The 15846-nt window shown below is 34.1% G+C and overlaps 1 protein-coding gene across 8 annotated transcripts in view; it reads left to right on the top strand.

The window, feature by feature from the left end:
- WDFY3 (WD repeat and FYVE domain containing 3) overlaps window positions 1–15846 on the top strand; it is a 303349-nt gene that overhangs the window by 153356 nt on the left and 134147 nt on the right. For 7 of the 8 annotated variants that reach the window (XM_058433183.1, XM_032146792.2, XM_058433198.1 and 4 more), the window contains 3 exons: window positions 2066–2259; window positions 9258–9715; window positions 11490–11573. In XM_058433183.1, coding sequence (XP_058289166.1) covers window positions 2066–2259; window positions 9258–9715; window positions 11490–11573 — 736 coding nt within the window. The remainder of the gene's footprint in view (window positions 1–2065; window positions 2260–9257; window positions 9716–11489; window positions 11574–15846) is intronic. The other variant, XM_058433203.1, reaches the window with a different exon arrangement.

Below are 15846 nucleotides of genomic sequence, written 5' to 3' on the forward strand. Positions count from 1 at the left end.
GTTAATTAACTTTACTAAATATTTTGTTTAATTTTGGTCTCAATTTCTCTTTTATCCTTTTCTACCTGTCATTAACAGATAGCCTAACTATATTTATAAAATATCACTCTTGCTTTTTAAAAAAGATTACTTGAGGTTTTAATTAACATCAAACAACTCTCAGGTAATAAGGTCAGTACAACTTGAGAGGAATAATGACGGAAAATTAGTTCAGATTAGTAGGCTGGGCCCAAATCATAGGGAGCTTTTTAGACCATAGTAAGGAGCTTGAAATATATTTTAAGTGTTATGGAAAGCCATGGATGAATGAACCCCATGCACAAATGCATGACTGTTTGCCTGAATGCAAAGAAACTCAGCATTCATTATATTTAAAATATATTGCGTATCCCAGGTACCATGCTAGCTAGGTGTTAGAATAACACCTAGATTCTAAGGTAAGATCATTCTTGCTCTCTGGGAATTAGAATCTAGTGAAGAAAAATGTAGACACATAATTATAGAAGTAATTAGTCTGATACAACTTTGGCAAATGCTAAGATAGACTTGAATGAATTTAACAGGCAATTGAAACAATGAGTATGATGACTTTTAATGGATACTATAGTAACATTTTGTCTATGGCATAATGCATAATCTTATTTCCACTAACTAGGTTTAGTTAACTGAGATACTCAGAAACATAATAAAGATAGACTAACAGGAATTTCCTTAGCAAATTAGCTTTCCTTGAGATGACCTAGAAGTTGCACAGGAAGAGATTGGACAATTGGAGAGCTTACTCCATATGACTAAAAGTCACTTAGTACATATCCCAAAGTGCCAAACAATTTCATACAATTCTTTTCAGTTTTTCTTTTCCTAGTATGAAAGATGTTACTAGCTGTGTGATGTTAGGCATTTAAAACAGTGCTTTACTCATAGTTTAAGTATTTAAATAATATTAGCCATTATGATTATCTAGTGGGTCCTAACTGACAACCAGGAGGTAACTAAACAGGCCTTCAGGTAATGAAAGGATGTCACAAATTCCACGTGCTGAATCTCAAGTACACGACTTAGACTGACTTCATGATCTTATAATTTTTATAAAGTTAGCAAATAGAAAGCCACTAAGCAGAGAGGACAGTGGCTGCCATAGCAGAATACACTGTTTCAGTAAACGTTTATTGAAACACAAATCAGGAGAAAATCCAGTAGTCATGGAAGACCAAACATAAGCAATAATAGTAAGACTGTTATAAACCATAATAGAGATATAAACAAGATGTCCTAAAAACATAAGGGATAGAAGAATTACTTAGAGGAAATACTAATTAGTGATTTCAATCACTGGGCCCATTTTTTTAATACTGGAGGATGATATTAATATTTGATGTGAGAACAGTATCACTTGTGAGCAGGAGCACAGGCTTACAGAGCTGGGCTGTGTAGGCATACATCCATTTCTGTTGCTTACTAGCTGTATGACTTTGACCGCCTTAGTTCTATATGGTAGGAGATGAGTATTAAGTAAGTCAATCTGTGTAAAGGCTTTGGAGCAGTAACAATGACACATGCTTTCTGTTACAGAATTTGTCACTTTTTGTTCTTATGCTCTACCTGTACAACAAAACATGTTGGTTCCTTGTAATTTTTCCCATGGTGGAATAATTTATTCCATTCCTTTCTTGCTACTATTTTGGAAGCCATGTTCATTTAAATCTCCTTTATTTAGGCTATTGTTCCTCTGAAAACCTTTTACATAAGTTGATTATAATATAGAGTCTCCTGGGGTCTACCTAAGAGACTTGTGAATGTTCTAGATTTTGAGAGCTTGGACATGGTGAACACATCACAGCATTAATCTTGCATTAAGGAAATGTAGAGAAATTTGCATATACCTTTGCTGACAACCCGCTGTGCAAATTTGTATTGTAATTTAAAAGGTGAAATAGTTGGGTAGGTTTTATTTACATTATTTTAAGTTACTTTACCTACAAAAAACAACTGAATGTTAATTCATCTGACTTGTCTCAGAATATTTTAAAGTAGCCATTGTTGGACTTTTTCTCCTTCCTTCAAGGAATTTTTCGAGAATTTGGAGGTGCAAGATGTGCACATAATATAGTAAAGTACCCTCAATGCCGGCAGCATGCCCTGATGACTATCCAGCAGCTGGTGCTCTCCCCAAATGGGGACGATGACATGGGCACTCTCCTGGGGCTAATGCATTCAGCCCCACCGACGGAATTGCAATTGAAGACTGATATTTTAAGGGTAAGTTCGATAAATGTGTTTCCCCTCTTTTACTGCTAAAATTTGTGGTTATTTTTAGATGATCTATATTTAAGTTAGAGACAGGGAAATTTAAAAAAATCCCAATTACCCAAGAAACCTCACAAGTTTGTACACATTAGGAACTTGGAAAAACTCCAGTCATTTATATTTTTCAGTATATATTTTACTTACTGCTGATAAACCTTTGCAGTAATTATCTTGACTTATTGGAACTCTTAAATATTAATGAAGTATAGGATCTTAATTAATACTAAATATATATATTTTCTGTTCAATTAAATTCACTCATAGTGTTATGCATCTGTGAAATGAATGTTAGATTTGGCATTATATACACATGCATGCATATATGTATGTATGTAAGTAATGGATATTCTAGTAGATATCGAACAATATACCAGGAGCTTTACATATGCTTTTATCATTTAGTCCTTAGCAATACTATAAAGTAAGTAGCACCCTGTTTTGCAGATGAGAAAACTTAGGTTTAGAGAAATCATATAACATGGATATTGTTTACTTAAGTGACTTTTAATTAGTAGAACTGACCCCCGGATTTCAATACCCATTTTATTTCCACAGCACCATTGTTTTATGCAGATTTATATACTCATATTCTCTCATATTACTGAAGTTATTGATATTGTAAGAAATGATATGTAAGAAATTTTTAGAATCAAACTATAATCGAATGTTTCACTTTCATTTAGAAGTGAATTTAGTAATGCAAGTAAGGCGTAATGGAAAAGTAAAGACTATTAAATATTAAATGATATATTTTAAAAATTTCCAAGTTCTAGATATAACAGTAGCTAACATTTATTGACTGCTTTCTATTAGTACTGTTGTATGCATTTATGTGCATCTACTTATTTAATCCTTATGATAAAAATAAACACTATTAGTGTTCCTGCTTTACATATTGTAAACTGAAACACAGACTGGTTAAAAAATTTTCCCAAGTTCTGTATGTCTAGTAGGTAGAGGAGCCTAGATCTGAACCCATGTAGTCTCTTTGTAAAGCTGTGCTTTCAACTTATGTGCTGTGAATAATAGTTGTTTTTTAATAAAAAGAGACATAGCCTTCTCTTTTTGTGACTAAAAACCTGCTCTGGTATTTAAATAATATCTGAGCAAAGTGAAAGAAGTCCATCGAAATTTATGTTCTTTAATTTATTGATTGATGCAAGGTTTCTAAATACAATTTTCCATTATAAGGATTCAGGCCTCCTTGGTGAAATGCTTGATTCCAGGACTAGGGCACAGAAAGAAACAAAATGAGCCTAAAACATTTCAGTTTGCCTTGAAAAAGTAAAGAAGAGATCAAAGAAAATAAGCAATTAAGTAAGTACAATCAAACAAATAAATGAGAGAAGAGGAAGAACTCTTATTTATAGTCAAAAGTCAAAGAAAATCACAATGTATGAACTATAATAGTAATAATTGATTCAAGTAAAATTCATCACTGGCTACTAAAGATACTAGATGAAAGTTTTAGAAGTGAAAGGATTTTTGCATACTCTTAAATTTTATCCTCAAAAGATATTTCTTAATTTCGAGTGCTAAAATACTAGCTTTACAATGGACCCTACCTTAACTAAATGATCAGCATTAACTTTGCCAGTGATGGGCAAATGAACAGTATACACCTCCTGATAGGAAGCACTGAGAAAAATTCAGCTCATTTTTGTACTTTTTCCTCCCAAAAGTATATAATATGAATCTGATTATGAGAAAACATCAGATAAATCCTAATTGGAGGACTTTCTATGAAATAATTGGCCTAAACTTTTAAAAAAATGAGACAAAATGAAATTAAAAATGACTTAGGAACTGTTCCAAAAAGTAGAGGTTGAGGTTGAAGTGACTAGTGAATATAGTACATGAACTTGAATTTTCCTTTGCTATGGAGGATATTGTTGGGATTTGGAAAAAACACAAGGTCTGTAGATAAAATAATTGTTTGAATGTTAGTTCTCTGATTTTGAGCATTGTACTGTGAGTAGTAAGAGAATTCCTTTTTTTGAAAAACACTGAAGCTTTTAGGGGAAAAGGGAAGTGGAGAAAGAGGTAAATTAAGATTGTAATTTTTCAAGAATCTGAATGAAAGATATCTGTGAATTCTTTGAACTATTTATGCAGTTTTTCTTTAAGTCTAAAATGACATTAAAATAATAACAGACAAACCAGTGTGTTTAACCTTGCTTCCAAGGCCCTTGTGACCTGATCTCCATCTCCTCTCACTTCCTCTACTAGTACTCTCACCTGTAGATGAGGAAAACATTATTTTTCCTTTACCTGCTGAATTTTTAACTAGGACAGACCAGTGTTACAAAAGACAAATTAACAAGAGAAAAACAAACAAGTTTATTAACATGTCTACCTCATGTGTGCATGGGAGACAACCAGGGAAAGATGACTAATTCTCAAAGAGGTGGCTTAGAACTCCATTTTGTATGGTAGTCCCTCCATATCTTCGGGGGAATACATTCTAAGACCCCCCAGAAATGTCTGAAACTACAGATAGTACGGAATGCTATGTATACTATGTTTTTTTCCTGTGTGTATAGATACCTGTGATAACATTTAATTTATAAATTAGGCACAGTAAGAGATTAACAACAATAACCAATAATAAGATAGAATAATTATAACAATATGCCAGTGTCGCTACTCTTATGCTTTGGGGCCACTATTAAGTAAAATAAGGGTCACTTGAACACAGGGACTAGGAAACCTCCACAGTTGCTCTGATAACCGAGACTGCTCAGTGACTAATGGGCAGGTGGCTTCTGCAGCATATGTACACTGGACACAGGGATGAGTCACAGTGGTGTGGGGCAGTGTGAGATTTCATCATGTTACTCTGAACGATACATAATTTAAGACTTTTGAATTGTTGTTTCTGGTATTTTTCATTCAATATTTTCAGGCCAAGTTTGAGCACAGGTAACTAAAACGAAGGAAAGCAAAACTGCAGAGAAGGGGGACCACTGCATAGCATTCTCCGCAAAGAACAGTACATTTTTAGAGAAATGATGACATAAAGGAAAAGGACTCTAGGGATATCAACTTGTGGGAAGGCAAATAAATGGTAAAGAATAGTTGGTAGTTTGTTTTGTGCATTTCTTTGCTGTCTCCAGGCTGGGAAGGGTCTGACTTCATCAAATAGGGGATGGCAGAGAGTTTTCTTATATCTACTTCTTCCCAATTGCCTTCAACTGAAAATAATCCTTATGCCATAGTGGCATATTTTGGAGTGGCATATACTAGTTTCCTACATACCCCATTCCAGCCACAGACATTAGTAGTTATTACTTCTATTTTCTTTTACTTTTATTCAATTAAATGTTTCATTGGTAATGAAAAAATAGCATTTCTTTCTTTATGCTGTCATGTATTTCATCATGTTTTGATGGTGTATAATGACAATTTTGAATATGCATCTTAAAAGCAAGATTAATTTCACCACAATTTATCTCTTAGACAAAAAGGATATCCACATGAGTGTCAATATTTGAAGAACATTTTATATTTGAAGGAATTGTTGGGAGAATATAGATGGCTTCAAAAGATGCTAAGGTTGCCAACTTTTTTTAACATACCATTTTCTCCTTTTTTGGTACCTTATTAATTGGATTTTTAAAATATTGGTAAGTAAAGCCAACAAGAAGTAATTGGCTGACCCGTAATTTTAAGGCAGTGTTCTGGTTAATGTTAGTAACTGATTCTCAGGCTGGAAGAGGGCAGGAGAGGGTCATGATATTTTGCATTTACTGATTTCCAGGGTATAAATACTCGCATTGTGGCCTATTCAGTCAACTAATGTGCCACTGAATGTGGACTGGAAAGAGTTGCACAGTAGTACACCATTATATAGCATTTCCTCATGCAGATACGTAAAAGCATAGGTAATAGTAAAATTCAGAAAATAATTAGAAACTGATGAGTTTTGAGTTATTTTATCTTTAAAATATTTAGTTGTAAATTTGTTACTTAATTTTTAATTATGATTGTACGTTTAACAACTGACTTACAAAATTCCTGAAAATATGGCACTTGACCTCTTGAGAGCCGGTATGAGCTAGCGCTGGCATTCTGCTTTGAAGGGAAAAAGTAGCATTGAGAGCCAGTAGGGAAAATTTGGGTTCTCAGTTTTAATTTCCATTTTTACTTCATTCAGAATTGCTTCTTAGTGCCTCCATTCAACTGACATATACCACATACCTATGTAATTTAATTTGTAATTATTTATACACAAACCTGACATTCCATGACATGTCATGGAAATTCTCCTGATGCACAAATTTGAATTGTATGAATTGTATTTATGCAAATATAAGTAATATATAGCTGATTTTGTCTAATTAACCAAGCAGCCTCCAGATCTCATTGCAACTTTGGTGTTTGCTACTTGTCATCATTTATTGATGTAAGTGGGAAGTTACATTATTCATGGTGTTTGAAATTTTTCAAATACTGAGATTGTGCTGGGATAATGTCAGAGCGACAACAGATACCGGTTTTGAGGAAGTAGGAGGTGGGCCTAGTGCATAATGTAAATTATTGGACTAAGGATTCGTATGCAGCAGTTTTTCTAACCTCAGTCATAATTCTAACCAGTGATAGCATTTTGTACATGTTACTTTAATTTTGAACTCACCCCTCCTCATCTATAAAATAATACTTGTCATATTTTTCTCCCAGTATGTATTTGAAAATTGATGATAATGATAGGCTTATATGCCGGGCACTTCTCTAAGGGTTTTTACATGTATTTCCTTTGAGGTTAGTTATTGTTGTTTCCATTTTACATAAGCGGAAACTGTGACACGGAAAGGTTAAGTAACTGGGATGGTTAAATACTTCTTAATGTTGGAGTCAGAATATGACCCCAAGCATTCTGAGTTCAGCCATCTTCAGTCTATGTTATAAGGAATGTGTGTGTGCGTGTGTGTGTGCACGTGTGCGCATACCTGTGTGTTAGTTAAGTCTTTTATTAATATGAGATATTTTAAGTATTCATATAGTTTATTAAATTTGACAAGATAGGGAAGCTATATTGTTACCAAATACTAAAATGAAAATTTATCGATTGAAGACTATTGGAAGAAACATTGTTTTTATATTTTATTTACATACAGATTGCATATTTTCTGTCTTTTAAAATATTAAGGAATAGGTATGAACAATGAAATCTTCATAACTTCTGAAGCAGTATATGTCAAAAGGTGACTAATATATTAATACAGGTTGAGCATCCCTCATCCAAAAACCTGAAATTCAAAATGCTGCAATCTTTTTGAGTGCTGACAAGTGGAAAATTCCACACCTGACCTCATGAGATGGTAAAGTTGCATGAACAAAATTATTTAAAATATTGTATAAAATTACCTTCAGGCTTTGTGTATAAGGTATATATGAAACATACATGAATTTTGTGTTTAGATAACTTACTGTGTATGTGCAAATATTCCAAAATCCGAAACTTTTCTGGTGCCAAACACTTTAAATAATGGATACTCAACCTGTATGTAGCCTTTTCATTCTTCAGATACCATTAGAAATGTGCGAGATCTTTTAATAAAATGACTTTTTCAAATGCAATTATTGGACAGATTAGAAATTATATCTTAAGTAATAGTAGATACCCATTGTGCTACAATTAATGAAACAGAGGGCAAAGGAGTCCACTGTATCTGTAAAAAAGATTTCAGATTGCTGTTTGGGGCATAATGTCATGATTAAGTGCAGGAGTAGAGTAATTAGACTACCTAGGTTTAAATTCTACCTTTACCATTTTATAAGTTGTGTAGTCTTTGGAGAGTTATTTTACCACATTGGGCCTCAATTCCTTATCTATAAAGTGGAAATAATAATAGTACCTTACACATAGGATTGTTGAAAGGATTAAATAAGCTAGCGCAAAAAAGCACCTAGAGTGCCTAGTACATAGCAAGTGCCTGATAAAATATTAGGTGATTTTGTAATGTGTTTTTTAAAATCATAAGCTGGCCAGGGCAGTGGCTCATGCCTGTAATCCCAGCACTTTGGGAGGCAGAGGTGGGTGGATCACTTGAGGCCAGGAGTTTGAGACTAGCCTGGCCAATATGGTAAAACCCCATCTCTACTAAAAATACAAAAAATTAACTGGGCATAGTGGTGCGTGCCTGTAATCCCAGCTACTCAGGAGGCTGAGGCACCGGAATTGCTTGAACCCCGGAGGTGGAGGTTGCAGTGAGCCAAGATCGCGCCCCACAGCACTCCAAGCTGGGTGATAGAGCCTGACTCTGTTTTTGTTTTTGTTTAAAAAAAAAAAAAATCGTAAGCTAAGTTAAAATTATGACAGTTCAGAAAGTAAATGTTTGATTTACTTATTTACTTCAGGTTTTCTTTCTTAAAGCTTACAGCTGTTTTGGGAAAAGCCATACTTTCAACCCTTAGGCTTCAGTTCATTTTGCAAAAGAGAATGTTTAATGAGTCTTCTAAAGTGAACCTGCTTTCTAAAGCATGAATATGGTCACCTTATATGAGACAAAAGACCTCAGATCTTGGCTGCTCTGACCATCTCTGTGATCCCTTCTAGAATTAATCAGTTTGTATACACACAGTCGTAGGTTTTCATGATTGTGTAAAACTAGACTAGAAGATGTATTTTACTTACTTTGTAAAGTCACTGAATTCATTGATGTCATAATCAATTAAAGACTCTGGAAAAGCTTTTCAACCAATATTTGGATGTAGCTTTATTCTATCAAAGAAATATGTGATAGTGTTTCCTAAAATTACCTTCAGCATTTAATGCGGCTTTTTTTAATTAGCAAACTATTTGATATGCTTTATAGGACCATTTATTGGGTAAATGATAAAAACATGTCAGATTCACAGAACGTACAACCTCCATATACATGCATAGTGTTTTTTTTTTTTTAATTATGTGTATTTTCATTCGTTTTTTTTTCTTTTGTCTCCGGTAGGCCCTCCTGTCGGTCCTTCGAGAAAGCCATCGTTCAAGAACAGTTTTTAGAAAAGTTGGAGGATTTGTGTACATTACATCCTTGCTTGTTGCTATGGAAAGATCTTTGAGCTGTCCACCCAAGAATGGCTGGGAGAAAGTGAACCAGAATCAAGTGTTTGAACTTCTTCACACTGTGTTCTGCACGTTGACTGCAGCAATGCGCTATGAGCCAGCCAACTCTCATTTCTTCAAAACAGAGATTCAGTATGAGAAGTTGGCAGATGCTGTTCGATTTCTTGGCTGCTTCTCAGACCTAAGAAAAATAAGCGCCATGAATGTCTTCCCCTCAAATACACAGCCATTTCAAAGACTTTTAGAGGAAGATGTAGTCTCAATAGAATCAGTGTCACCCACGTTACGGCACTGCAGTAAACTTTTTATTTATCTTTACAAAGTAGCCACAGATTCTTTTGACAGGTATGACTCTGCTCTGTCCTCTGAATTAAAGGGTGTATACTAAGCATGACTTCAACATTAAGACTTGAATTATTAGTTAATCCAAAAGAATATGAAAATAGATGACTCTTCTTCTATTTGTTTCAGGTGTATCACTTTATTTTTGAGTATTACTCTTGCTCTGGTATTTTTTTTTTTTTTTTTTTTTTTAGCATGGAAGCCTGTGTACTATTTGTAAATTCAGGTTCAATTAGTTCTCATTGCAGTTATTGGAACAGTTTCTGTGAAGTTTCCTTTAATGATAGTGTTTACTGTTGTCTTTTTTCTTTTTAGCCTCAAATGGTGCATCTGGACTTATTGATATGTGTTATCAATAGAACATCATTATGATTATTCTTATTTCCAGACACATACTCCATCATTCTCCACATTTCGTACTCCTCAAAAAATGATGTAGTTCCCAAAGAGAGGTGTCAGTGTCTTGAACCGTCAAGTTCAAGAGGCCATCAGACTCAGTATTTACTCATTCCTTCATGAAATAAGTACTTAACAAAAACCTGCTGCATGCCAAGTCACTGTGCTAGGCATTGAGGATTCAGCTCTATACAGGGCTGTCTTGGTCCTTGCTATCTTTTAGCTAAAATATAGACACATAAATAAACAATTACATATAGTGTGACAAATTCTACAATGGGGGAATCTAGGGTTCTCGGAGATTGTAGGAGAGCCACTTCATCTAGATCACTTATTTTCAGTGCTTCAACTGTGTTTTCAATGAAGATGTCACTTTGAAAATAATACTTCTAATTTATGCCCCAAGTGTTACTGCTTTTAAGTTACCATAGTTTTACTACATAAAATAAATGAACTGCCCTCATAAATAGACCATGTAACTCCATTGGATAGAGCTTATAATAGGTTTTGTGTCCTTTTCTGTGGAATATCTGCTTTGAAGTATCAACTGAGATATTTCCTGCTTCTTAACAAGATTTCTTAGTCCTCAGTATTTACATTTAAAAATCCAAACAACTGTGACAACAACTGTAAAAAAAAAAAATTCGTTAAACTTCTACTTTTCCCTATCTTGAAATAAAATGCATATGTATAGTTAACGAAAACACAGGACAGTGTAGTGTTCTAGGAATGAGCTATATAAATTTGTGTATTCAGATTCAACCTCTTTTCCCTTGATTTCTACTTATCCTAGTTAGAATACGTCATTTTTACTCACTCTCAAAAATAGGGCTTAGAGCACCCTGTTTAACAGATGTGTTAGGCCGGGCGCAGTGGCTCACGCTTGTAATCCCAGCACTTTGGGAGGCCGAGGCGGGTGGATCACGAGGTCAGGAGATCGAGACCATGGTGAAACCCCGTCTCTACTAAAAATACAAAAAAAAAAAATTAGCCGGGCGCGGTGGCGGGCGCCTGTAGTCCCAGCTACTCGGAGAGGCTGAGGCAGGAGAATGGCGTGAACCCGGGAGGCGGAGCTTGCAGTGAGCCGAGATCGCGCCACTGCACTCCAGCCTGGGCGACAGAGCGAGACTCCATCTCAAAAAAAAAAAAAAAAACCAGATGTGTTAAATGTTAACATGAATGGAATAAGCATCTGCCGTGAGCATGCTTTTCTGTTTCATTCAGTGCTTGTGTTGTAGTCTTGTTCCTTGTTCCTGCTGAATATGGAAGATGTTCCTTATTAAACTTTTACTGGCATTTCTTGTGAAACTAACCAACTGCCAACCTGGTGTTCTCTTCTTCTAACCTCTCTGAACCACCCTGTCTGTTTTGTTGTCTGTAGTCGTGCAGAACAGATCCCTCCTTGCCTGACAAGTGAGTCTTCTCTCCCCTCTCCTTGGGGTACACCAGCTTTGTCCAGGAAAAGGTACTGATCATATAAGAGAAGTCAGTCTCTATTTGTGTGGGGTTTCTTTTTTTCTGTGCTTATTTATGTTAACATGTTGATTGTGTTTTGTGATTTCAGTTTTTTTTTGTTTTTGTTTTTTTAACTTTTGGGGTTTTGGGGGGTGTTTTTAGGTTTTAAAAATATCAATTTTTCATGAGAGTAAAATGTGTTGATGCTGTGAAACTATGAAGGACATATATAGTTTTGTCATCCAACTATTTTTATACTAAACTACACATTTTTGTTATAGAAAAAGCATGTCTTTTATTAAAAATAAGTTAGAAATGTGGACTTAATGTCTCTAAGTAGAATACTTTTCCACTTTTTTATTTTTTATTTTTTATTTTTTACTTTAAACGTTGGGATCATTCTTTGGTTTTTACTGTTATTCCAAAATGAATTTCATAGCACTGAAAGGAACTGTGTATTTTCTCCATCAGATTCAACCAATTGAAGTGTGTTGCTGTTATGAAAAATGCTCACAGCTAAGCTTTGAAAAAGTTAGTAAAAAACCCACTCCAATACTTCCTTTGATCAGTGGTCTGTAAATCTCTAAGCTGATCTAGTTGATCTTTTTAAAACTACCTTTAAAAGAATTCTACTCAAATTTTTAAAAACTACAGTTGATTGACAGAAGTATAATTAAGATCCACTTAAGATTACATTTGCAACCTGCACATAAAATGATCATGGTCTGCAGTTGGCCCCAAATACTTCATTACTTCTCCTGTTTTCCTCATAACCAAAAATAAGTCCTTAACTCTTACTTTAATATTCTTTCATTGCGGCTTTTAAAAAATGAATCCCAAGGTTCTGCTATATTGTTGTTATAATCTTAATACTGTTGTTCAGATTTTGAAACTTGAAGATAGTTGGAGTTAGTACATCAAAAGTATTTGTTACGGATTCGGTATTTCAACATATTTGCATAGTAATATTAGGTATATGAAAAGATGTAATTTCATTTTTCTCTTAAATTTACACTTATAGCTTACTTTGCACAACAAACCATGGCATGGTTCAGAATAGTCTTAAATGAGTATAGGATTGTTCAGTATATTTATGCTTAAAAACTGCAATTTCTTTTTTTAAAAAGAGCTGTTCCTAATTCAAGGAATGATAAACTAGTTAAATTTGAGTTGATATCATGTATTTTTCTGTTGCTAAAATGGTCGAGGTAAAAAATGTGTGTGTTTGAAAATTTGTGTTTGTTCACGAGCCCAAGGAATTACTGAATATTAGAGAAATAATTTCAATTAGTAGTTTAAATTACTAAAAATCACAATTTAAAAATATGGTGATTAAATTATAAATGAGTAAAGCCTTAAAATTTGCTGTTTAAAAACATTTAGTCCTTTTTAAGTATTAACCAAATGCCACAAAATAAAAATACACAGATTAAAAGGATACTTAAAAAAATACATCAGGGCCAGGTGCAGTGGCTCACACCTGTATCCTAGCACTTTGGGAGGCCAAGGCAGGTGGATTGCCTGAGGTCAGGAGTTTAAGACCAGCTTGGCAACACGGTGAAACCCCATCTCTACTAAAATACAAAAAAAAAAAAAAAAATTAGCCGGGCATGGCAGCGTGCACCTGTAATCCCAGCTACTCGGGAGCTGAGTCATGAGAACTGCATGAATGCAGGAGGTGGAGGTTGCAGTGAGCAGAGATCACGGCACTGCACTCCAGCCTGGACTACAGAGCAAGACTGCATTTCCAAAAATGCATCAGAACTTTCTATTTATTTAAATGGTAATTTGACAAAGGGAAAACAGCATTTTCTTTTTATTCTTAAAGAGTTACTTACGGCCTTAAATCAAAAACATATTGTCATCATTTACAGTGTAGCTCCATGTAGAGATACCAGGTCTTTGACTTAAGGGAAAACTGTCACTAAATCAGTAAAGCTAGTTGATTGAGCCCTAATCTGTGTGAATTCTCCATGAGTCTTACAAGTTGACATTACCCCAAGGACAGAAAGCCCCTGATACTGTTCATGCTAATACTAAGATGATTGTTGACATTTTCAGGTTGCCATTCTATTCAGCTTGCATATATTTTGCTCAGTGGTAAGAATCATAAGCTAGTAAAGAATATTATGTTTTTTACTTCACAAATTCAAGTCTAGTAACTTGAAATTAGAATTTAAGTCACACTATTTCTGGAACCTCTCAACAAATTACATCAGCTTGTAGACATCTTTTTCTTGTAGCAAAACATACTAGTTTTGTTGGCAAAAGGAGAAACCAAAATTTGACTGTGTTTTTATGGCTTGTGGAACACTCTCAGATGCTAAGGACGTTTTGAGCTTGTGATACTTGTCTGACATGTAGTATCCAGGAGATTCTTCTCTATTTTAAGAATTGGGGGAAAATGAACTAGCTGACTTTATATTTGGAAAACTAAAACTCAAAACCTTTTTCATTGTTCATTATTCAGAAGGAATAATAGAACAGAATTATAGCTGAATAGTGTTCAATCAGAGTTAGAGGAAGTGAATACAAAATAATAATCAGAACTCTACAGAATATAACTGCAATGGAGCAAAAGGTGGCAAGTACTTGTTACCCTTCAAACATGGGATCCATTACTTAGTGCCTCTACACACCTGATGATAAGTTAAGCAAAGCAGATTCAGAATTTAAATATTATGTATTCCCAAAAGAGGTAGATGAATCTTAAATATATATGAGAATTTAGGTTGAAATATTAAATAGCAACCAAATTGTGAAATGTAATTTTATCCTATCTTTGCAAATGGTTAGTTCTTGCTGGGGAATTAACCATTTAATAAGCTTACCATAATTCCAAAATTTAAAAAGTGATACCTGTGGTGATTCCTAGGTGATTTAATCAGAATTAATCTTGTATAATACCTGTTGTAATACACCTAATTTTAGTTAATAAATACCGTGTTTTAGATATCAGCGATGTTTGCAATATTTTTCTGGTTTGAAAACAATGAATGTAATTCCTTTTTCAGAATATTGTTTTCTTATATAAGATAAAAAATGTATTACTGTAATAATTATATACAGGTTGAGTACTTCTTATCCAAAATACATGGGACCAGAATTGTTTTAATTTCCAGTTTTTTGGATTTTGTAATATTTGCAATATATATAATGAGATATCTTGAGTATGGGACCCAAGTCCAGACACAGAATTGATTTATGTTGCATATACATCTTATGCAAGTAGCCAGAAGATAATTTTATGTAATATTTTTAATAATTTTGTACATGAAACAAAGTTTTGACTGTGTTTTGACTCTGATCCATCATATAAGGTCAGATGTGAAATTTTTTACTTGTGGCGTCATGTGGGTGCTTAAAAAGTTTTGGATTTTGGAGCATTTCAGATTTCAGATTTTTGGATTAGGGATACTCAACCTGTGTTAGTAAAGAGTTCAGTGTCCAAAGATGTAGAGATTTCTTCCTGAGTGTATCAGTAACTTAAATCCAAATCTCATCAAATCTTGTCAATTTAGAAATGATTTTGGAAGGCCTATAACTAAAATAGACAATTAGAATCTATGCATATGTGTGTATATGCAATGAAAAGATTTTTAATGAAATTTTGGAATTCAGTGGTTATTTCTGATACATGCTAGATAAATTATGAATCTTTTTTCTAGATGGATCAAAATATTTAAAAGAATAAAGGGAGCAATATAGGAGGAGGATAACTGTTGGTAATACACATTTTGAAATATTTTTCTTAGTAAGTTTAGAAATTAAATCTTTTGAATGAAAAATGGCAGAACACAGGGAGTGAAAACATGAATGGGTAAAGGACATGCTGACTTCTAAATAAGCTAGGAGAGCCTATGTGCCTTTTTATAAGTAAAGCTGAACATTTTCCTAGAATCCCTGTTAAAAAGAGAACGGTATTTTTTTTAAACCATGGCAGTGCCAATTCTTTGCTACTAAATCACTGACGTAAAGCATCTGTTTCCCAAGCTGCTCTTGTCCCAGAGAGCTAAAACTGCATTGCTCTCTGTGACAGAGCTCAACATTAGACAAATTATGCTGAGACCAACCCATTGGAACAAAGAGTTCCCATAAGCTGAAGCCACAAGCATCTGTTTCTTAGTGCCAAGATGCAAAATGTGCAAAATTCATGAATTGTAGATGAGTAGTATGAAATAGAAAGTAGAGATCATTGATGAGAAGAAATGTGTACATTCAGGACATGGCTGGGCTTTGTAATTCATAGAAACTTGTTCTGTAAATTGCCTTCAAGTTTTTAA

The sequence above is a fragment of the Hylobates moloch genome, unplaced genomic scaffold (genome assembly GCF_009828535.3).
Source record: "Hylobates moloch isolate HMO894 unplaced genomic scaffold, HMol_V3 SCAFFOLD_2, whole genome shotgun sequence".
NCBI classification, from domain to species: Eukaryota; Metazoa; Chordata; class Mammalia; order Primates; family Hylobatidae; genus Hylobates; species Hylobates moloch.